Source organism: Eptesicus fuscus, chromosome 4 (genome assembly GCF_027574615.1).
Source record: "Eptesicus fuscus isolate TK198812 chromosome 4, DD_ASM_mEF_20220401, whole genome shotgun sequence".
Lineage (NCBI taxonomy): Eukaryota > Metazoa > Chordata > Mammalia > Chiroptera > Vespertilionidae > Eptesicus > Eptesicus fuscus.
Window position 1 is genome coordinate 34,544,789 of NC_072476.1, and position 25,308 is coordinate 34,570,096.

The 25,308-nt window shown below is 39.9% G+C and overlaps 1 protein-coding gene across 1 annotated transcript in view; it reads right to left on the bottom strand.

Annotated features, from left to right (window-relative positions):
* The window catches only part of SLC27A6 (solute carrier family 27 member 6), a 51,367-nt gene extending 30,266 nt beyond the window's left edge, over positions 1-21,101 (bottom strand). The window contains exons 1-4 of the mRNA XM_054714935.1: positions 19,946-21,101; positions 8,231-8,434; positions 3,369-3,527; positions 1,695-1,819 (exon numbers count right to left, since the gene is read on the bottom strand). Of these exons, the coding sequence (XP_054570910.1) occupies positions 1,695-1,819; positions 3,369-3,527; positions 8,231-8,434; positions 19,946-20,426 (969 nt within the window). The 5' untranslated portion in view covers positions 20,427-21,101. The remainder of the gene's footprint in view (positions 1-1,694; positions 1,820-3,368; positions 3,528-8,230; positions 8,435-19,945) is intronic.
* Between the last annotated feature and the right edge of the window lie 4,207 nt (positions 21,102-25,308).

Here is a 25,308-nt window from a genome sequence, read left to right on the forward strand (position 1 = left end):
GAGACCCTTGTACTGACTATATTGCATGAAGATACTAATTGCAGCATTATACAAGACGGTAAAACTTTAGGACAATAATAAATGCATGTATTCGACCATTCAATAACTACTTAGTGAGCAAAGGACCTTGCAAAAGCTAATGTTTCTATTAAAGGATGAGAGGAAATTGGAGTGCCTGGGGGAACACTTGGAAAGGCCCTGGGGGCGTTCATTAGATAGTGCCTACTATGTCCTATGGCTTTTATCTTACTGCAGGACATTAATTCCTTAAATTAACTCAATCCAGAGATCATATTACCAAAGAGTATAATGAAAACTAGAAGAGAAAATATGCCAGGTTGTGGCATTATAATTCTTCCATTGGGGCTCTTCAGGTAAGATCACAATCCTGATAATGGCAGTCTCCCTGGAGAGAATAAAGGTAAAAAACCACCTAAAACATTCCTCTGGGACTCCCTGTCTTAGCTATGGCTCCAGGAAATCCATAGCTGCCTAAGCACTCCTGACCAAACAAAAGGAGTAAGATAGGAGGCTTCTGCCAGAAGGAGGTAGGTCAGGAGCTAGACAGGAGGTCTGTCCCTAGTAAACTCCAAGCTTAAGGTAAATAAAAGCCTTTTGTAAATAAGATTATCCAGTGTCACATTTTTTTCTGTGTTTGTGTCCCTTGTACAATCCCATATCTTTAATAAAGTTTTATTTAAATGCCTGCAATCTCATTTCAGCTGTGCTGTGGGTAAAGGAAGGATTCCTTATTTTAGCTGACCAGAGAGGACATCTCAGTCCGCCTTCCATGCCTTAAACTGGGGTGATGATGGCAAAGATGATGAGGGAGAAATGCCCTGGTCTGGGAAGGGAGTTTCTCAGAGGCACAGCACAGGGCAGGCTGTCTCTAAGGGGAAGCATTCTCTGTCACCATTCTTCAAGGGATGGTGTTGACTTGATTACTGAGTCACTTCTTTGTATCCTCAAAAATGTTTAGAAATTCAGACTGGTAAAAAATAAGCATCTTGAAATACAGATGAGACCAGGAAAATAAAACTAACTCCTGAAGGCAACAAAGCAAACAAATTAATAAAGACAAAATTCAGGCTGTTGCAATTCTCTGCCTGTTTACTTTCAGAAGGGGGCATTTTATCAAAACTCTGTGGGAATGATTGCTTTACGTGGGAAGAGAAGTGTAAGCCAAAGCAAAATTTCTTTTTTACATTTAAAGCAAAACCAAACAAAAAGATATTCTAATATAATCACTTATTCAAAATAAAACAAAAATAGAAAAACAAGTAAAATCAGTGTTGTTAGTTGTGTTTTTTTAAACAGCATTTAGAAAGATTATTTAATTCAACCTTGGAATAATTGCTTTCTGTAAACATAGCATGCATCTCTTTTCATAATCAGATTTATGCTATGTACACGGAGATTGCCATCAGTCTAAACATGAAGTGAACTGGATTGCAAGTCTGTCTTTTCTGCCACAATATAGAGCACATTAATAGTACACTCCTCCATAACTCTCCTTTTTATTTTTTTCTGATTTGTTTTGTATTCATTTTATCTTGGGTTAAGTTATTTTATCTGTGTAAGTCAGCTAAACTATGTTCTGGAAGAAGATAGAGTATAACAAACAAAAATTACGTTTTCTCTCAATACTTTTCTTTCTGGATTTACTTCTTCTCCATGAGAATGATTACTCTTACCTTAGGTTGTTTGCAAAGGTAACGACAAATTTCTCCAATATACTGAAACACAGTCACATTATACTTTTTGCAGTCATTCCAAAACTGGCTTGCTGAGAATTTCTTCTTTAATACACAAGTAGCTCCTATGAGAAGAGGCAAAAAAGGGTACTACGTAAAAAGTTCAAGGGATTTTATAATCCAGCAGTGGCCATTTATATCAAGCTCATTTGAAAACATTAATCTTACAGTCCATATCTTGAGATTGAGGGTAAGGGGGCTAGTAAGACAGCTCCAATAAAAAGTTCACTGATGACTGCAGAACCTAACTTTAGCGACACTGTAGGTCACATGAATATGTCCAAAAGGAAAGCTCTAATGATTTGACCTTCATCTTTACTTACTGTGGACATTGATCCTATTCTAAATATGCTACTCTACGAAGTTACTTTATAGTATTTTAGACATGTAAACAGTGGTAAATGATCTCTATCCTACATAATAAAAGCCTAATATGCAAATTGTCCCCTTGGGTGGTCATTGCACTGGGAGTTCGACTGGGAGACCAGGAATTCAACCACTTGCTATGACGTGTGCTGACCACCAGGGGGAAGCGCGGAACATGGCGGACATCAGTGAGGTGGCACTGGCAGCGGGCAGCAGTGGAGGCACTGTGGGCCCCAATGGTCCCTGACGAGAGTGGGACCGCAGCGGGATGGTGGAGCAGGTGAGCGGGTGGTGCCAGGCCAAGGTGGGTGCGAGCGGGGGACTGATGGCCCCACCGTTTGCCCCACAGATGGTGACCAGAGGTGACGGCGGGGGGCGGGGCTGCCGCCCAGCTCCCAGGCACTGAGGGAGCTCTGCAGAGGGTCCTGCCCTGATCGATCTCTCTGCAGGCAGGATGGTGGAGCAGGTGAGGGTGGGGCACCAGGCGGGGCTTTGGGGCTGCGAGCCTGGGGGCATGAGCTGGGGCCCAATCCCCACAGGCCACCTCGAGGAACCCCACCCATGCACGAATTTGTGCACCGGGCCTCTAGTTTATATATAATTTCAGGACGAGCTGGTAACAGACACATAACCTCAGCATGTTTATGAGTGGGATCTACTGTGTCACAAGCACCACCAACTGACTTATTTGGCGTGTGGGGCACACTGCTGGTGAAGACAGCCTCAGCAATGCTTACTATGCACTTACCTTTCCAGTGTAAGTTTGTCATGCCTCCCTTCCTGAGACAGGGTCTATTTCCCAACCCTTCAGTTTCTGAAACCAGATTGGCTTGTGACTTGCTTTGATCAACAAAATGCAAGTGAAATGATCTATGTGACTTCTAAGGATAAGCCCTAAGAGCTGTGCAACTTCCACATTCACTCTCTTGAAAGGTTTCTACCACCATTTAAGGAGGCCAGGTAGACTATTAAAGAATGAGCGACCCCGTGGAAAAGAAAGCCCAGTGAACAGCCAGCTCCATCCGCACGGCCAAACCCCTAGGGCACTACCCTTTCCACTTCAGGAATACACTGAGCATATCATGAAATTGTGTACTTTTAATAAATTGTATAAATTATTAAATGGTATAATTGCATAATATGCACACAATCATTCTGAATTCTACTGGTAGAGTTTCAAAATTTAAAAATACAAGTTCTAATTATTAGGCATTTTGAAAATGTATCATACAGAAAATAACAACTTACCTAACTCAATACATCCACCAATTCCCAGGATAGCTCCAGAACTATGATACAGAGGAAGGGTTATATAAATGATGTCATCACTAGTACAACCAAAAGCCCCCAATCCAGCAGCACCCTTTAAAGCCTGCATCTGGGTAATCACAGCTGCTTTTGGTAGACCTGGGAGAAAAGAAAAAACATACATCTGTAATAGGAATGAAGTATGGTCTCTCCTAGACATCCTTGAGGCTACCTAACCAAGGCCAACATAGAGGCACAAAGAAGGGAATTAGAGATGACAGCAACAAGAAGTAGGAAAGCAGATGGATCACTGACACCATCCACTCAAGAAGCTGAGAACTGAGGTGAAGCCTTGAAAAAAGCTGATTAGCCCCCACAGAACCCCAAAAGAGGCTCAGAAAGTTGCTTACCATGTACCTCATGGGACAGAAGATTATTATGGAACTATAAACAGGGAGCTTTATAGAAATTCTGTGTATGAAGCAATTACATTGACACAGAATCTATATACATAAACCTTACCTCTTGTTCATCAAGATACCACATAATGTCGTAGGTCCCACAGACGTTAATGGTATGAAAACTGATCTTAATTCTTTTCTTAGTCAAATACACTCTGGATTTGTTCCTGGGTCCCAGAATATAATATTTTCATGGTCCTGGGCAAACAGGACTTGGCAGCAATAAGAGTGGTAAGGAAATATTCAATATCATCCAAAGGGCTCCCTTATAACCTACGGAAAGGGCCTGTGAGCAGACTCTACTCCCATCATGTAACTTTTTAAATCCTGACTTGCTACATCACTTCCTAACTTGCACCAACACTTTCTTCATTATCAATAGTATACATTTATTTTTTTGTGAAAAATCTAATGATTTTTATGATATTAGGTGACATACTGATTGATGTAAATTCTCATATTTATTACCATTATAATCATTTAATTCAGTTCTGGGTTTGAGTTGTAAAACATCCCATATAATAAAAGCCTAACAGGCTAAGTATCTGGTCATCTGGTTGTCCGTTCAACCAATCAAAGTGTAATATGCTAATGATATGCGAAGGCTGCTCAACCACTCGCTATAATGTGCACTGACCACTAGGGGGCAGGTGCTCCAACTGGTGGTTAGCTTGCTGCTGGGGTCCAGCCGATCAAGACTGAGTGAGACAGGCCGGACATGCCCTGGAGCCCTCCCCTGGTTCCTCCCCAGCTGGTCAACCTCCCACATCCCTCCCTGGCCCTGATTGTGCACCTGTGCCCTCTCACAATCCGGGACCCCTCCAGGGGATGTTGGAGAGCTGGTTTTGGCCCGATCCTGCAGGCCAGGCCGAGGGACCCCACTGGTGCATAAATTCGTGCACCAGGCCTCTAGTCAGTTTATATTAGAAAGAGAGAAAGAGAAAGGCTTTTTATTAAAAAAATCAATTAAATCCTTACTGAGGCTCAATGTGATTTTGTTACATTCTTTGATAGCTTTGTATTCATAAAGCATGACATTATCTGTATGCCTAATTTTGTATGTTGCTCTGTTCTGGCCTCAATAAGACCTCATGGTGCTCAGGACTTTGAGCTAAAAAAAGATATTCGAATAACTTTCCCTGTATAATAGGTCATTCCCAAACTAATTGTGCAAGAATGTCAATATATGCTTTTGATATTGGTTTTAAAATTCAATAAAATAAAATAAAATTACAGTCCCAGATTGCTTCCTTCACACTGGTAGATGATCTGAGATTTATTCTCTGGAAAAGGTAACTCTGGAAACAGCAGGAAAGAGAGAGACTGGACAAATAGGGGGAAGAAGGGAAAGTCTGCATACACCTCCAGCTCCCTTTTGACCCTTACCTAGTTTTATCCTTCCAGATCCTTGTCTGAGGAATCTGAATAGCCCACAGTAAAAGCTAGGACACTGACAGTCATAAATCCCCCAACAAAGTGTCCTGGACAATGAAACCACCCAGTCTACAGGTCCCACCAGGCACACAGAGCTCATCTAGTCAGCATGTGCTATGTTTTTTGTGTGTTCTGATGTCTGTACTTTAAGTATTAACTGTCAGTCAAAAGTCACCAGATATTTGAGGAAATTCTCTATGGTAAAGGTTAGAGACCAATACAAACCCAAAACAAAAGGATGATGAAGAAAATGAAGACAAGGTAAAGAGGGTAAGTTTTCAAAAAGTTATTATAATTAACATTCCAAGAGATATGAGGATATAAAATATCAATACAAAAATAGCCAAAAAAGGAATATTAAGAGAACAATAGGGTTAGAAGATAAATCTCTCAAAAAGTAAATCAAAAGATAAGAGAAGGAAAACAGAAAAAATAGAATTAATAACTCAGTCCAGGAGGGCCAATCTTCAAAATGTTAGAGTTCTAAAGATAAAAGAATAAACAAACAAGCAAATGTACTAGAAGGAGGGAACGAGGAGAAAGAACAGAAATAGAAAAGGAAAGAGAAGGGAAGTAGGACTTAAACATTTTTTTCAAGCTACTAGAATTGCAAGACATGAGTTTCTATACTAAATAGGTTTACAAATTTCCCAGCAAAAAGGATGAATAAGACCAGTCCCCCTATAACTAATTAGTCTATTAGTTATAGACTAATGAAAACTCATAAAAGATTCTAAAAATCCTCCAAAAGAAAGAAAAAGAATACCAGTTTGCATATAAAGAATAAGAAATCAGAAAGAAAAAGACTTCTTAATATGTATACTGAGAGTCACAAGATAATAGAGTATGTCTTCAAACCCCTGCACAAAAATCATTTCTAATTTGGCTTCTATAAAAACAAGTGTAAGGGTAGAAAAAAGAAGACATTTTCAGGCATGTGAGGATCAACCCTACCTCCTAAACACTCTTTATCAGACAGCTACTGAAAGCAGGACAATGACAAAGTGAAAAGTAAACCAGGAAACAAACTTAGTATCTAAGAATTAGGGGGTCAGAAAAAAAGAACAGAGTTGAAGGGAATTCCTGGGAATACGGCGAAGAATGAAAGCAGGACTGTAAGAGAGTAACTGGTCAAGACTGAAGTAGAGTGAGGAAGGCTCTGGAAAAGAGAAGGCCAAGATCATGGGCTGATAAAATACAGATTATCCTTTCAGTTTCAAAGGTGAGTTACCTTTTTGACAAAGGGGTGAGCATGAGCCAGTTATATGTGTATAGGAAACCAGGCTAGCAGACAAAAACAGTGATTAATTTCAGGGTGGAAGGAGTTTTATGTGAAAGGAAAGAAATATACTTATGCTACACTGTAGAGCTCAGCAAGAAATAGTGTTTAGTAAGTTATGATACTGATACTAATAGAGTCAATTTTTATGGTGAAACAATATTAGTGTGATGGTGGGGAGAGAACGTGCAGGCCCCCGAGAGAAAGAAATGAGCGGAGGAAGAGAGTGGTGATAAAAGAAGACAAAACCCTCATCCTCCCATGAGGAAAATCAGTAGATGCTTTTTAGTATGTATCTATTTATGTGTCTAGTAAGATGCTGATTCTATTTAGACATATGGAGGTGTTTATATAAAGAAAGATACAAAAGTACTCAGTGTAGTTGGTTTGGTGAAGGAGACTCTAAAACTTTTAAATTTTCACCTCTGTGCTATATAATTTCAATACAAATAAATACCATACGAAAAAATAGCAATGCTTTTGCTTTCAGCCTGTTGTGCAAATGTATAAAACACGCTGGTTTTAATCCTGAAGAACAAAAGCTGTTCTCTTTGGGCTGGGGAGGAGGCTGCAGGGGAGGAGCAGTGGAGAAGATTGTTTAAAGGCCAGAGTCACTTTCAATTTTTTCACAAGAAACGGGCATAAAGATAAACCAGTTAATAATCTTCTGCAGGAATTTTTCAAAGTTGATCATTTCTAGAGTTTCATTGTCTCTTTCAAAGTCCAAGTCAGACTGAATTTATACTGACAAATTGGTACATACTAGCATTTTCCAGTTCATTTATCAAAGCTTGTAAACATAGTAAAAATATATAGTCTACTCTCTAACTTGAAAGAGATCATTCTTAGGTTCCAAGTAGAAATAAAATAAAATGTAGGAAAAGAAAGGAAGGAACAAAGAAAAGGGAGGGAAAGGAAAGAAGAAAAAAGTAAAAAAAAACTTATGCAATCGTAGTTTTGCTTCCAATACTACCTGTGCAAAAGAAATTAGTAACAGTATATTTTTAATATGTCTCATTCAAACCCCCAGTCATCTTCGAACTAATTACAAAAGCTTCTTTAGCCTCTGAAATACTATTCGGTTTTTCCTAAGAATCAATTAAGTGTAACATTTCTTTTGAATTCTCAAGCAGTTTAATTATTATTATTATTTTTTTGGTGTGTGCATGTTATTATTGTTTACCTAAAGAAGGGAGAGTTTAGTTACTTGATTCTGTTTTGTATTTTCTCCCAAACCTGCAATGCCTTCAAGACTTCCTGTTTGTCACATGTTCCAGTCACCTTAGGAGAGTCAGCAGAGCCAGCTACAGGAGCTTAAATTGCAGCGACAGCTGAATTGTTTTAAGGATTTAACATTTTAAACAAGAATATATAAAACTGTTTTAAAGTAGACTAAGGGATTTTTTGATCCAGCAGGATGATTAGAAACTATTTAAAGGAATCTCCCCATTTTGTATACCAGGAATCTAAGGAACAGAGAAGCTAGCCAAGATCTTGCCAAAGAAGCTGGTCAGGTCTTGGGACAGTCCTTGGCCCTTCCTTGGTGCTATCAAAAGTGAACGTGGTGACTTGCCAGGTTCAAGTTAGACCGAGTTCAAGTTAATGCCATCACTCATGGCAGAAATTTGCCCAACACTGTTGCTTTCTTTTTGGGTATTAAGAAAAAAAAAAAAAAAAATGAGTCATACCTGTTGTTCCAGAGGTGAAAATATAAAGAGACGGAGTCTTGAGGTTCGAGACAACATGGTGGCTGCGTGGCAGCGGCTTGTCAGATGCTGTCCTCAGTTTCTCTGTGAGTGAATTTACGCCTCGTGGAACAGAATCTCTTACCGCCCAAACACTCAAGTTGTCGGGGAGGCTGGGGAGGATTTCTTCTACAGCTTCAAGCAAATCTAAAAACCAAAGGATTAGGAATAGGTAAACAAAACAGAAATCTCAAACCATCCACGTTGGGTTTTCTTGGGCGTGTTGGAATAGAAATAAAATGTAAATACAATGCTAATTTCATTTTCATGTTGGGTAAGTAACATCAAAGTCACTTTATTATTCTGTTTCAATGGGATCAACTGAAAGGTAAATCTAGCCATCATTTAATTTAATCAATACAAATAGGCCAATACAAATTGAATTTTGAAGAAGTTACTATCCAGACTATGTTTTTTTTTTCCAATTAAAATAAATGTATATATATTTTTTAGAAAGGGGACAAGATTTGGGGTTAGACTACCCTGGATTGGACCCCAGCCCCACTATTTACTGACTGGAGAGAGAGAGAGAGAGAGAGAGAGAGAGAGAGAGAGAGAGACATCAATTGGTTGCTGTCTGCACATGCTCTGACCAGGGATCAAACCCACAACCACAACCTGGGTATGTGCCCTGACCGGGAGTTGAACCCGCCACCTTTTGGTGTACAGGACTACACTCCAACCAACTGAGCAACACCGGCCAGGGCTTAAATTAAACTATTTTTAAAACTCTGCTTGAAATCTAAATTCAGGACACTGCATTAAACATTGGCCTTGAAATCCACCTCAGTAGCTCCAGAAAGCCATCTGCCTGTCACTGTCTAGTTCAACCACAATGAAGCACACTTGGGAGAACCCCTGATCGCTATGGAATCACAAGATCATTATGAGTCAGAGACCATTTCAGAGCCCAAAGTGAAGTGAGGAGATTTAGAGATGTAAAACATGCCCTGGTCAGAATGCTCACGTGCATGCAAATATGGACCTTTCCACCTAAGCAATTATATTTATGCCAATGTTTTTTTTTGTGTTTTTTTTTTTTTAAAAAAAACCATATATTTTTATTGATTTCAGAGAGGAAGGGGGAGCGAGAGAGAGAGAGAAACATCAATGATGAGAGAGAATCATTGATTGGCTGCCTCCTGCACCCCCCTACTGGGGATCGAGCCCACAACCAAGCAAGTGCCCTTGACCAGAATCAAACCTGAGACCCTTCAGTCCGCAGGCTAATACTCTATCCACTGAGCCAATCTGGCTAGGGCTATTCCAATGTTTTAACAAAACTTTAAAAATAATCACAAGATATATTCTGCTTTGAAGCTGAATCAGGGTCCTGCATTAAACATTTTCCTGGAAATGTGAATCACTATCCAGTTATGTAAAAAAGCCATCTGTCAGCAATTGTTTAGTTCTACTATAATACAAGACATTTGCGAAAAACTCATGATTTCCTTCCTCAAAATCTATAACCCAGATTGATCCCAAAGAGGCAGCAACAGAAATATGTCCAATGGGACAAGGCCGTTCACAGACAGAATCTGCAGGAAAATGAAGGAAACACAGGAAACGGTGAGGAGTTGATATGTCACAGGTGGTAGGCAAATTGGGACTTGAATTTTTCTTTTTGTCTCCCAAGGATATTTTTCCTATTGCTTTTCAGAGAGAGTAGAAGGGAGGGAGAGAGGAGGAGGAGGAAGAGGAGGAGGAGGAGGAAGAAGAGGAGGAGGAGGAGGAGGAGGAGGAGGAGGAGAGAGAGAGAGAGAGAGAGAGAGAGAGAGAGAGAGAGAGAGAGAGAGAGAGACTGATGTGAGAGAGACACATGGACTGGTAGCCTCCCGCATGTGCCCCACTATATATTCTTTTTTCTTTACTTAGAACAAACAGGAAATGTTGCAATGCTTGTATATCATTTGAAAAAGTATACATAATTACATTCTTTGATATATATATATATCAATAATGATAATAATCTCTTTCATTTTAAAGCAGTTTATAAATTTCAGTGTTTTCCCATATATTATCTATGGGATCCTCACCACAGCCATATCCTCATTTTAAAGATGAGGAAGGCATAGTTACAGGGGGCAAGTAATCTCCTCCAGCTCAGCCCTCTAGGAGAGGCAGTGTGGGGATGCAGCCCAGGTGTTCTGATGCTAAATCATAGAAGCTTGTTGGGTGCACTTTTGTCCTCCTGTCTGCTCCTTTTGATTCCCTCATCTCCATCTTTTCCCTTCCTCTCCCCTTCCCTTACTACCGCCCTCACACTGTTCCTTTTCCTCCCCCCTCTCTCACCTTCCATCTGTCCATCTGCTTTCTTTCAGCACCTTTCACACCTCAGCTATGCTATGATTCACAGCAAAGCAATGCAATGGTAAAATTTTATTAGCCAATTTACAAATAGATATTTGTGTGGCTTTGGGGAATAGGCCAAGCACGGTAATGTAACCTCTTTGAGCTGAGAAAGTTTGTTTTGTTCACTGATACAGTCTCAGAATTTAGCACAAAGGAGATGCTCAATAAATAATTCATTGCCTGGATGAGTGAAAGACCTAACAAAAAACTTTGAGGTACATATGGGCATTCAGTAACATTTTTACTTACAAATTTTTGCCAATAAATTGTCCCTCTACTGTGTATTTGGTAACTGATTTTGAGAATAGATGTATCAATGGAATTTCTTTGTTATTTTATATCAATGTTGTTAAGTGCTAGAAGCATGACACCCCAAAAGTACAGTGTTTTAGACACACTAAGCATCCACAACCCAGGTACATGCCCTTGACCGGGAATCGAACCTGAGACTCTTTGGTCCCAGGGTCGATACTCTAACCACAGACCCACACTGGCCAGGGCAGGACTTGAAATTTTTAAAATGTTTATATCTATAACAAATCCACACAAAAGAAACTGTAAGAGTCCAGAGAAAGTATCCAGTTCTAGTGAGCATACACAGGAAGCTGCCACATACACATTGCTCTGCTAAGACAGAGAAGTGAAAAATCACAAGGAATGCTGGAAGAACAAGTCCCAAATAAATGAAAAAGCAAGACATGCAAGTAATCTAGACTTCCTATTTTCCTTTAACTTTTAGTACTAAATTTTGTTTTAGTCACTCTCTCTGGCACTTTGCCCTGTGTAAGTACAAGTCTCTGAACGGACTCATTTCATTATCTTAATTTCAAATCTCTCACCTGGAATTGTAAATTAGCAGCATTCACTTCTATATGTTCTGAATGACATGTCTATATAAATTGGCAAAATAAGTGCAAATTGAGTTACACTACGATTCATTTAAATTGTGACCCCAAATCTTTGTTGGAATTATTGTCTAAAGAAACAGTGAGCATTTACAAAGAGTGATGACTTTTACAGGAAAAAGGAAGCAAGCAGGTTCCTAAGAATCTGAGGAGATACAATTTAACTTTCTTCATACGTTGAAAGTAAATTGACCTAGCTGAGCTTTTTATTTAATATATTTTATTGATTTTTTACAGAGAAGAAGAGAGAGGGATAGAGAGTTAGAAACATCAATGAGAGAGAAACATCGATCAGCTGCCTCCTGCACACCCCCCACTGGGGATGTGCCCGCAACCAAGGTACATGCCTTGACCGGAATCGAACCCGGGACCATTGAGTCCGCAGGCCGACGCTCTATCCACTGAGCCAAACCGGTTTCGGCCCTAGCTGAGCTTTTTAGAATTTTCAAGTAGAATTTTATCTAACAAAAGCATTCCTGCAATAGTGGTAGGAAATGTGGGTGAAAATAGTGAAGATTGAAATAAAAAAGTGAAATATTATGTAGGTGATAAAAGAATTATTATTTTCTTATCACTGTCAATCTTTTATAGTAAGAAGAAAAGTTTTAGTGTTATTTAGAAATTAAGTTCTGAATATTAGGTCTTGACAAAAAGTAGCATTTTAAAAAATACTTCAAGGAAACTTGGCCATGTTTCATGAAGATTTACTCTTTAGTGAAGTGTACCGCCATTGAAATCTCTAGAACTGTAAGCGCCTTGAAAGAATGACGTGTGCTCTCCTCCATGCTTTGGCTGATTGCCCCTGGCCACATACACCATAGGGCCTGCATACTGGTAGATATCTGATCAGAGAATTGACCTCTGCTCCTGGGATTCACTGTACGTGCAGATCTTGAGAGTAAACTACCATAAGAAAACGAGATAGCTGAGACCTTTAACAAAGTCTACATTGCAGGAGAAGGCTCAATCTCTCTTTGCAAAGTAATAGGGTCTTCCATTGTTTCTCACATTGTAAGGCACTATGTTAGGTGGGGTTGCAGCACCAAACCAGGTCTCTCCTTACAATCCACTAGTACTTTTTGTGTATTAATTTATTCCCTCATCTCCATCTTTTAGCTCACACATTATTTATGATGAAATGAGTTTCAGGCCTGATGTGAGGTATTAGTATCTACATCACCATATGAACTGCTTTTGCTTACTTATGGGTCAGTTTTCTTAGAAACTGTAGCCTGCTCATGCATTCCATGAAAAACCTAAAGTGTTGCTCTAACTAATAGGCTGGTAGTTATAAGTATGTGGTGAAATTGTAATTTCACTGTGGATTCTGAATATTAGGTCTTGAATTAATTTCTTGTTTCTACATTATTATTATATATCTTATTCAAATTTATGAGGCTATAAGATCAGTGAGTTACTCATATTGTATTAAAAACTCTTCCAATTACCCTGTTCTACATAAAACAAGCTAATATTTTTAAAGGTATTGCTTGTAGCTCTTAACACATTGCCAAACATTTCAACTTTAAAACTTTATGCATTAATAAAACTAATATGATACTCAATTACAAATGGTCAACTTGAGTTTTCCATTATTGCAAAGCAATATTCACACAGAATCCACAGTGAAATTACAATTTCACCACATACTTATAACTGCCAGCCTATTAGTTAGAGCAACACTTTAGGTTTTTCATGGAATGCATGAGCAGGCTACAGTTTCTAAGAAAACGGACCCATAAGTAAGCAAAAGCAGTTCGTATGGTGATGTAGATACTAATACATCAGGCCTGAAACTCATTTCATCATAAGTAATGTGTGAGCTATTTTTACAAACATGAGTTTATTAACAATCATCATAATCCCAGGAAGTGCACAGAAGCACGTCTTTCAATTGTGATTACACACTGTTCCTTGAAACACTTTTATTAACCTCCCTGAATACATGCACATAAGTTTGTAAGTTTGGTTATGTGTTTTCCTCTCAGCTGTTCCCACATCTTTTGGGGAACAAGCAGGCAAAAGTGTACAAGAAAATAAAAAGTAAAACACTTCGTTTGATATTATTTATAATACATTGATTGCCAATGAGTAATTATTACTCAAATTGGAGCACAATGACATAATGTGCCTGGTTTACCATTTTTCAATGACAAAGTAGTGAAAATTAGAAAAGGAAATCCATAAAAAAAAATCTCTAGGCACAATTAGATTAATTAGTACATAAATTATATCTTTTTAAAAAGGCACTTCCAAGATGGCATTTTTGTAAGATTCAGACCCCAACAGGGCTATCTGCCACACGCCTTTTGGTAATAAATGAAAGAATCCCCCTCTTCTTGGCCAGAGAATAGATAACCATCTAGCTCCTAACCTGTGTCTGAGAACATTCCAGCCCTGGTCTCTGAGGGCTGGGAAGCAGATATGACTACACTGTTACTAGGGAGGACAGAACTGGCTTAAAACCAGTTTACTCGGGTCATGTGACATGTGCCTGGATCTTCCTTCATACAGCCTTCTGCCCACAGCAAATCCCATACTAGGAGACTCGGGAGCAAAGACTTTGCATATATGTCTCCTCGGGAGCAAAGACTTTGCCACTGTACAATTAAAAATAATTATGGTAACCATTTACTGAATATATACTATGGGTCAGGCACTCTGCTGTGTCCTTTATATTTAAAGTCACATAAGACCCAATGATATTCATTGGTCATCAGCAATGTGTTAGCAGTCCGTCAATGGCAGAGTTAGGATTCAAGCCCTTGTCTGTCCGAGTCCCAGATGGGTATTTCTCCCAGTTAGCCTTACAGCTTGTCTGAGGAAACACAGCCTCCCTGTAAATTGTTTTGCTCCTGCCAGTACTCAAGCATCATGCCCTTACAGTAAATACAAGGCCAGCAGATATTGCAACTAAGAACATCAGCTCAAGTGTCTCTATGGTCAGTAAAGAATAAATGGTGCATCATCCGTGCGTAGAACACGGCCTTTGCCAGCTTGTGAAGCATGAAGCCACTTAAACTGCCGATCAAAGTCAGTTGTGTTCTTTTGGAATGGCGGTAATTCTTGACCTAGCTGAATCTAAAACAGAAAAAAAAAAAGGCAAAACAATGATTCATTCTACTAAGTATAAGAAAAAGTACAGAAATTCCCTGAAAATGAAAATAGATTTATGTCAGGATATCATAGTACATGGATAAAAAAAAAAAAAAAAGAAAAGTCTACACAGGCCATTTTATCTATCTGAATATATATTACTCTCTATAAAATTTAAAGGGTCTTTATTTTTCCTCTAACTCATCCTCTTGGTCTTTAAAAACAGATGACTTTATGGTTAAAAGTCATTTGAAGAATTACAATGGCCCAATTGTTAACTGGAACATTTGTCCTGCACATTCTGAATGCAACAGTTCACAAAAACTAAAGGGCAGGGCTTTGTGCCTTATTTTAACTTTATTGAGCTGTCACAGGATTTTTACTTCTTGTGAACAGAAATCCAAAACCCTTCTAAACATGTAAAGACACAAAATACTATTGAATCTAAAGTAAAAGACTTCAGGGTAACATGAACATAATTGCTTAGTTATATGTAATTATGACTTAATATGTGGAATATTGACAAAGGAGAGACAAATATATATACCTGGAAGTACATCTGAAATCTTGTGGATGCCTAGTGTGTCTAAAACACTGTACTTTTAGCACTTAGCAACATTGATATAAAATAACACAACAAAGAAATTCCATTGATACATCTATTCTCAAAATCAGTTACCAAACATACAATAGAGGAACAATTTATTGGCAAAAATTCGTAAGTAAAAAAGTTACTGAATGCTCATATGTACCTCAAAGTTTTTTGTTAGGTCTTTCACTCATCCAGGCAATGAGTATTTATTGAGCATCTCCTTTGTGCTAAATTCTGAGACTGTATCAGTGAACAAAACAAACTTTCTCAGCTCAAAGAGGTTACATTACCGTGCTTGGCCTATTCCCCAAAGCCACACAAATATCTATTTGTAAATTGGCTAATAAAATTTTACCATTGCATTGCTTTGCTGTGAATCATAGCATAGCTGAGGTGTGAAAGGTGCTGAAAGAAAGCAGATGGACAGATGGAAGGTGAGAGAGGGGGAAGGAAAAGGGACAGTGTGAGGGCGGTAGTAAGGGAAGGGGAGAGGAAGGGAAAAGATGGAGATGAGGGAATCAAAAGGAGCAGACAGGAGGACAAAAGTGCACCCAACAAGCTTCTATGATTTAGCATCAGAACACCTGGGCTGCATTCCCACACTGCCTCTCCTAGAGGTCTGAGCTGGAGGAATTACTTGCCCCCTGTAACTATGCCTTCCTCATCTTTAAAATGAGGATATGGCTGTGGTGAGGATCCCATAGATAATATATGGGAAAACACTGAAATTTATAAACTGCTTTAAAATGAAAGAGATTATTATCATTATTGTTGCTAAGTATATCAAAGAATATAATTACATATTTTTTCAATTGATATACAAGCATTGCAACATTTCCTGTTTGTTGTAAGTAAAGAAAAAAAGAATATATAGGTAGATGACAACCTAGGCAGCGGGCATTACTAACAATAATAATCAGAGTTGAAATATTGGGGGAAAGGAGTAGGTTTAATCTAAGACTATTGAATTTTCTATAAATAGTGAAATTTTGCAGGGAAATTTGAAATGCTACTTGCCACATCTTCTAAACCAAATTACACAGATATAAAACTTTTTTTGCAAGAATTTTTGAGTCTTCTATGAAAAGAAAGGAATACTAATTATAAACATTTGATTGTTTTCTAGTTATCTGTGTATTGAAAACTTGATGTCTTAATATTTGCAACTTTTGCTTTACTATTTTTACATAAATGGGATGCATATATTTGTCATAGTTATATCCTAAGGGGATTGACAGCCATAGAAACCTCTGGACTATACAGACAGCAGATCTTACATTGGAGACCAGGTTTTGAGTATTTGCTCTGAAACTTACTAAGTTGTGTCATCTTAGTCACTTAGGTGAATTTCTTTCCCTCTCCATCTCCAAAATACACTTCTGCATCTGCCTCACAGAATCACTGGGAGTGTCTTTTACAGAATCAGCCTCGAGTAAATGCCAACAGTTGGTATTTTTGTTAATGATAATAACAACAAAAGTAAATACATTTTCAGAATTTAGCACAAACAGAGGCTCAACAAATATTCATAGCCTGGATGAATGAAAGACGTAACAAAGAACTTTGAGGTACTTATGAACATTCAGTAACTTTTTTATTTACAATTTTTGTTAACGAATTGTCCCTCTGCTATCTATTTGGTAACTGAACAAGTTTTTTCCTTTGGCTTGTTCCTGGAGACAGAATTACTAGACACCTGCCATGACTGAAACTTTACCTATCACTATGAACATTACCTGGCCTGTCGGTAAAACCTTTTTGAAACTGGTTCTATAATACTTCTAAAAAATAAAACTTTGCTAAGACATGCCAAAGTACAGTGTTTAAGGTCCTATTCCAAACAAATTCCTTACTAGTCTTTCTTATAGCTAACACCAAATTAGGTTGTAGCAGCAAAATCCAAATGAGATCCCTTATCAAAAGCTTGGATGACTACATAATAACAGCAATTATTTCAATTCACTGAGGATCTAGTTAGTACATACCAGGCACTCAGCTAGCTACTTTACAAAAACTATGTCATTTACTTTTCAGAATTACACTGTGAAGTAGATAGTATTATCACCATCAACTAAGCAAATGAGCCCAGGAAGCTAATCTTTTTAAAAAATATATATTTTTATTTATTTCAGAGAGGAAGGGAGAGGGAGAGAGAGATAGAAACATTAATGATGAGAGAGAATCATTGATTGGCTTCCTCCTGCACGCCCTCTACAGGGGATCGAGCCCCCAACACAGGTATGTGCCCTTGACCAAAATCGAATCCGGGACCTTTCAGAGCACAGGCTCTATCCAATGAGCCAATCGGCTAGGGCCAGGGCAGCTAATCTTATCTTTGCTCACGCAGCTAAGAAGAGACAGACCATAAATGAAATCCAATTCTGGCTTATCTCTGTCTAAACCACAAGATTGGTCTTTCTACCTCCATATACTTACTCTCTCTGGAGATATAATTATTTAACTGTTCATCTCAATCAGAAATATCCAATGATAATCTAAGGCTTCTTAAATTTATTCTAAAATCTATATGTATACATTGTTCACTGATTACACTCAAGATGCCAAGAATACAGTGTTTTTAGGGTAAGAGCTTCAAATACAGAAAGTGACTGTAATCTAAGCTATGTCTTAAAAAATATTGTGTAACTAATCAAAATAGAATTGTCCCATCTTTGAGAAACTTGTAATTTATATATTTTGAAGGTATGCTAAAAAGAGCCGTTAGTAAGATTTAAGGTTGATTTCTCCAGCTACCTTCTTATTGAACAAATTGACTAAATGGTTCTTTCTTAAAACTCCAGCATCCTGAAGTGGCTTTGATATCTAAAAAATGAAATCAGTTATTGGAAAGCAAAAGAAAAGCAGGCACAAGTAAAACTGAAAAAATTAATTGGTCCTAATTAAGCAACAACCCAGTCAACAGCAAAGCTTGAATACTCTACTTGGAGAGGTAACCAGGCCTATGCATGTTAAAAGGCCCTCAGGAGATGCTATGAGATATTTCTCGGGTTGGCCTTAACATCGTGGCTTCAGAAATCTTTTCAGAGATACTGTCTTGCTTTTCTAAAGAGAATTTGTGGCTTTATCAATTTTTAGCATAATTTGAGGTTTAGATTTTCCCCAGAACCTGCAATCTAGATTAGAATGATACATAATATGGGAAGTGGAATACATCAGAGTATATCCAGAGATGAACTGTGATTTCTTTCTCCTGCTGCACTCCCATTATCACTTGTCCCTGCACAAGTGGTAAACGTTGTTTCACCAAGTTATCAAAATTGTGTGACTCATTTATACTACTTATTGCTACAGTTCAGAGACTAAGTATCATTTTTCATAGTTTGATTTTACTTTATCATGCAACCCATCTTCAGTAATTAGGCATTCAACCAAGACTTTTCTTCTTAGATCAGTGTCAACATGTATCGGTACATCCAAAGCCTGAATCCAAACAAAGGGAGGGGAAAGGAGGTTAGAACTTACTGGAAGCAAGCAAGCAAGCAAGCTGTGGTACATTTACACAATGGAATACAATTCCGTTGTTAAAAAGAAGGAAATCTAATCCTTTGCGACAGCATGGATGGACCTGGAGAAAATGATAAGCTAAGTGAAATAAACCAGAGAAAGACAAGTACCATATGATTTCACTCATATGTGGAATCTAATGAACAAAATAAAGTAACAAATAGAAAAAGACTCATAGATAGAGAACAAACTGAGAGCTGTCAGAGGGCAGGGAAGTTTCAGGGCTGGATGAAAAGGCTAAGGGGTTCTACAAACAAACAAAATAACTCACAGTCACAGATAATAGTACGATTATTAACAGAGGGAAAGAGAGGTGGGGGAGGAGGAAGAGCATAAAGGGTGGAGAAATAAATGGTGATGGGAGGAAACTTGATTTGGGGTGGTGAACACATAATACGATACACAGATGATGTATTATAGACTTGTACACCTGAAATCTATATAATTTTATTAACCAATGTCACCTCAATAAAAAAATAAAAAATTTTTCAATAAAAAATTGTGCTTGCTATTTTTCTAAAAAAAGAAAAAGAAATGATATACAGATGGGGGCAGGGGAAGAGAGAAAGAGGTCTTAGAGTCTGCCAAGAACCCGCCCACTGGCTGGTAGGCGGGTGCCCAACCTTGCTAGGCAAATCCTAGCTTGCAGGCAGTGCAAAATAAGAGTAGACATGAAGATAGGAATTCATGCACCTCAGATTAAAAATATTTGTTCTGCGAATACAATCAACCTTGACAATGTTACTATTAGAGGCAGGTAGGTATTCCACAATGAAATCAAGGTATCTTTCCTACTCATCAAATACTTTTTTTCAGATCTGATCAAATCTAGAACTGACGGAGTTCTAAGTCTCTGTGCTTTTGCACTCAATGAGTCTATACTAAAGAGCAGTAAAATTGTCCTCTTCTCAAAATAGAAGCAGAGATTTCATAAGTTTTCCGAAACTGTCTTGATATCTACTAATCTACAACAGAGTAAGTGGGAGAGGAGGGTATTAAACCAGCAGTGGTAGAATTGTAAAATTCTTTTGTAACATGCAAACTTCATCACACCACACCCAAAGTATTACTTGTGCACTGTTCTAACAAAAGAAGGGCGGCGGCGGCGGGGGTGGAAGGGGGGGGATGGCGCGGAGAACAGGGTGGGAGGGGCTGACATTCTGCCGCAGAGGACACCCCATACTCTACCTGCGCCCACCACCAGGGCCCGAGGCTCACAGCTGCGGATGCAGTGCAGGAGGGAGGTGGACCGGATGTTGGAGTTGAGGAAGGCCACCACGCAGCCCAGCTTGGCCAGGCCAAACCACACGTGGACAAAGTCGGGCTCATTGCTCATCAGCAGAGCCACGGTGTCCCCCTTTCCCAGCAGGGAATGGCTCAGGAGGACGTGGGCCACTCTGCTGCTCCTTTTGTCCACATCCTCGTAGGTATAGGTGTCTCCCTCATACACGATGAAGGGTTTCCGGGGCTGCTTCCTGGCCTGGCCCAGAAATGTATCCAGGACAGTGACCAGCTCCCCTCTCCGACGGTACAGCTCGACCCGAATTCCACAGCGGATCACCTTCAGCAGGAACCAGAGGTCCTTCCAGAAGTAAGGGAACAGCAGTTTCTGCAGGAAGTGCAGGAAGACCATTCCCGCCCCTAGTCCTGATACCCATGGCAGGAGCATGGGGGCTGCAGGGCCAGGAGGCCGCTCGGATCCCAGCCCTGACAGTGGCCTGCTCTTCCAGCCCAGTCCTCGGCGCTCAGGACTGGTACCTGCCGCTCTTACCAGCCTTGGAGGGGCGGGGAGCTCCTGAAACAGAGTGAGAAGTTTGCAGAGAGAAGCCTGCACGGAGGGGATTCCGGGAATAAGGCTTGAGACACCTGGTGGCTGCGGAGAGCGCGCTGGATTCAGGCGAAATGCCCCGCGCCCTCGCCTCGGCGGCCCGGCGGCGGTCCTCCCGCACTTGCCAGCCCTCTGTCCGGCGGCTGACCCTGAACCAGCCCCAGCTCAGGAGGGGGGAGTCCGGGAGCCAATGCTCTCCTCGGAGTAGCTCTTCCAGCGACTGCGACGTGGAGGCTGAATTGGAACCTGGAGAAACTGGGGTGGCGACACAGCTGAGAGATCAGAGGCTTCTGTCCAGACGCGTCCGATTCCGAGGAGGGTTTCGGGACCGCGCCACCGTCCCGCGTGTGACCCCAAGGCCCATGGGACCCCGGCTCTGGAGCGCCGACTTCGCTGTGCTCCGAACTCCCCTCGGACGCACCGCGTCTGGGCGACCTGCTCCGAAGTCAGCGCCGCGCCGGCTGGAAGGAGGTGCCTCGGTTCCCGGCCGCAGCTCCCCTCCCAGTGACCTTGGGGGCTGGTTTATCTCTGCTCCGAACTGCGGCGGGGGTGTCGTCCGCCGGCCTCCCGCCTCCTGGCTCCGGGCCAGCCCCCGCTCCTCCTCGCCTCCGGGCTGGAGGGAACAGGACAGTCCCGGAGGGAAAGGCAGGGATGCCAGAGGACGTGACGAAGGAGAGGAGAACCAGGCTGCTGGGGGACAATTACAGAAAACAAAACGAGAGGGAGGAAGGGAAGAAGGGAGGGGGGGGGGAGGGAGAGAGGAGAGAGAGAGAGAGAGAGAGAGAGAGAGAGAGAGAGAGAGATATGAATGGGGCAGTCGAGGAATATTTGAATTCTTTGTTCATAAACCACCCCAAAGTTGGTTTTGTTCTACAAAACGTATCTCTGAAAAAGGCTGGTATTGACATTTATTTTGGAATTCAATGCTTAGAGTGCTTTTCACAAAAAATTCCAAAAAACATTGATTGATGTGGTAGCTTCAGTCCATATGGACATCCATATTTTTTTTAAAAAAAGTATAAAATACTGACTATTCTCTGTCCTTAAAAATAAGATAACACTTTAAAGTTAGATCATTTAAAAAATTCTCAGACTTCAAACTAAGGATTCTAAAAGGGGCAGAAGGAGGTGGGGAGGGAACAGGTAATTGCAAAGAATAACAGCAAAATGTTGCACAATGATGAAATTTTACCGAAGACAAAGGACAGGGGCATTTAATTATACACTGTTTTCCTTGCAGACACTCATCCCAGCTCTCTGCTTTTAAGATTAATTGTGCCTATTGAAATGATTAAGCACTGTCTCACATTATCAGCTTCTGCTTCTTCTGTCTTTTGTTTTGCAACTGGGTTCTAGCTAACCTCAGATTTTCTGATCAAGAAAGAGCTGGTAACTCCAAAGACAGATGTCTGAAGTGATTACTTGCAGTCACAGTGAAGAGCCCGCAAGACGCTCTTCAAACCCTTTTGTGTCGATGAAGAAAACACTTTCTAAATTGGCAATTCAGAAAGATCTTTTTCAGGTAAAAGAAAAGTGATAGCATCAAGTGGTTCACAACTGGGAAAATCAGTTTCAGCTTGAAAAGCATATTTGAAGTTCTCTCCTTTTCACTCCTAGGCCTCGTCTGGTGGCAAGGACCATTAGGCCAGGTATAGAAGGTCACCAGGGAGAAAGCCCCAGGGGCTTAGCAACTGGCAAAACTAGGAAAACAAGGACTGTGCCTTGTTTTCTTCCCCCTAGCTGCTAGGGCCTAGCATATTGCTGGTCATGCGGTTCTGTCCCTCCCCTGACCTTTCTTCTCTAGGCATGTTCCTAGTCATGTAGTAGACCCGCCTAGAGGGGGAACAAGGGGACCAGAGAACAGCCCTTCAGCATTAAGCTTCCCAGACAATGAGGCTCTAACCGCATCAAATACATCTAGGCCTCAGTTGTGTTTCAGCTCTAGGCCCAGATAAGCAGCAAAACCACACAAGTGATGCCGGAGCTGACCTCAGGACCAGCTGCGGTCACTAATGACCCCCAATCAGTGAAGACCACGATACTGAAAGGATACACCTGGAAAGCAGAGATCTATTGAGACCATCTCCTGGGATGCCCCCTAAAACCCCAACCTTAAAAGCCCTTTGGACTGAGGACCCAGTTCGTGCTCTTTCTCTCTCTCTCTCTCTCTCTCTGGAGCATGCCCATGCTTTTCCCCTCCCTCTCTTCTTCCCTCCCACGGCCTTTACCTTCCTCTCTCCTAAGCTCCAAGGACCCTTCTTTTGCCGCTGTAATTTGTTTCCTGAATCCATTTCTTCTGTACTCACTTCTTCTACCTCTGGCTTTCTAAATAAACTTTCTCTTATAGTATGAGTCTTGGTTCTGAATTCTTTCCTAGCCAGAGCTCCAGCACCTGGGTCACTAGACCAAGGTCCAGTCTAACACCTAGTGGCATTCCAGCTGCCAACAGTCTGCTTCAGTCACCTTCTAGAAAACATTTGAAGCAGGGAATGGAATATGGAACAGCTGGTCTCAGACATTTGCTTTACAATACAAGTCTGTCCTCCTCTAGTGGAAGAAAATGAGAAAAGAAACACGATTTCCATCTTTTTATTTTGTTAAATTAGAAACAGTAAGCACACATTAAAACAATTACTATCTACTGTCACCACTGTTTCATAAAGGGAGGTCTTATTTCAACATTAAAAAGAAGGAAGGGCATAACATTATAATAAAGGACCATATTTCAAAATAAATAAAATTAATTTCATGAAAAACTCATTGTATTGCACTTACTTTTCTTATCATGGTCCTGCTAACACTACCCCAGGGCATGGAACTAAATTTTCATCAATTACTAATGTGAGTCAAAATATATATCTGGCACCATAAATGTGAGACAATCTGACTTACTGGGAAAACTACAAGCATATGTTGCCAAAATTTATATTTACCAAGAACAACTTTGTGTCTGAAATCTTACTATGGAGGAAGGAATCTGAAAATCTTGGGATGTGTGCATTGTGTGCATTCCTGCATCAACCCAAGTGTCTGTTCCTATTTTTTTCCAGAAATTTTGTATTCACTTTCAAATAGTGCCAAACACAACTGAGTAAATAGATATAATTATTAATTATAATTTTCAATTATTGCAAAATGGGCGATAGACATTAAGCTAGTTATAACTTAGTAAATTTATCATTTAACTAAAATAAGGAGAAGTAACAACATGCAAATAGTCTAGACATTTGTTAACATTACTTTTGATCAGGGACAATGCAGTGGTTCTTAGGTTCCTCTTTAGAAAATGTAGAAATTTTGTGTTTTTAATGTTATTTGAAAATATTGTGACCATGCAGATCAATGCAAAAAGAAAATATATCTACCCTTTTCCCATTTCTGATTTGAGTTTTCTCTCGAATACAGTCCCAATTCCCTCTGCACCCTCAGTTCTGTTGAAGATTAACTGTTCAGTGAGTAGATCAAAGTAAGACTGAATGAATTGTATCATATGATAGATCCTGACTTGTCTTATGCCCATAGGATTTTACCACTGTAACTTGGTAATTCTGACTTTATACAAACACATTACTTGTGTGCAGAAGAACTCTGATGAAATTCTACGGCAGTCACATTTCAGAATATGGGAGGTTTGGGTGAGAAGGATGATATTCAGAAAGGACCCAAATGATGCTATGTTGGTACCAATACATGATGACAAATATGTGCAATGGGCCAAGAAGCCATAAGTACCTAGACTGCAGCTGGCATTTCAGGAAGGGGATAAGGGTGGAATGGATATGTGAGGGAGTAAATAGCTCTAAAAATGAGGGTCAGATGCTCAATGTAAGACTCATCTACTTTACAATTCTGTCCAGGAACAGAGTCGTGTTCAGGTTTTAATCACTATTTTAGTCTCTGATCATAGCTTGGTTTTTGATGGGAAGCTTACTCCTCCTACGATCTGTTTGCATTAATGAGCAATCATTACCCAGAATATTATTCCTCACAAGGACTCATGAAGCAAACTCAACATTAAAGATGAGGGCTGCTGTTAGAGGGTAGGGAGGGGTTAACATTACTACATGTCTTAGACACATCAAACACTCTTGAAATATAAAAATTTTATAGTACCAATAAGTGATCCTATAATAATAGTCTTGGGGAACAATTGTCAAACAAATTAAATATTTAACTATCATTTTTGCCATAGACTAAAAACTATGTCCAGAAATTTATGACAATCAGGCTACTGACAATATTTTACACATATATTTTATTCATGGATTTAAAAACAGCTTTCTTATCTCCAGATACTTCTGTTTATGAAACTTCCCCTTCCTCAGTGTTGGTGAAATGTACTATTTGGAAAAGATCTTTATGTCAAGTTTTATCACTGACTCTGAGTCCTCAGGGAAGCTTCATTTCTATTTTACAAGTCACCTAGTGTGTGAATGGGCCAAGAAGTCATGAGTACCTAGACCACAGCGGTCATCTGATTGTCAGTGAGATAAATCAAAGAAACTACTGATAACTTTTATTGGGCATTAACAATATTCCGAATATGGCAGTGAATTGGTTCCATGGGCCACTACTTGTACATGTCTTATGAGGCCTAAGATTTAGTCTTATTTCTTGTGTATCTCATTTCTTGACACATCATGCAAGTTTATAGTACTTAAAATTAAATTTTCTCCTCAATGGCTTTATTATGATATTTATTTCCCCCTTTGGGGTCAGACAG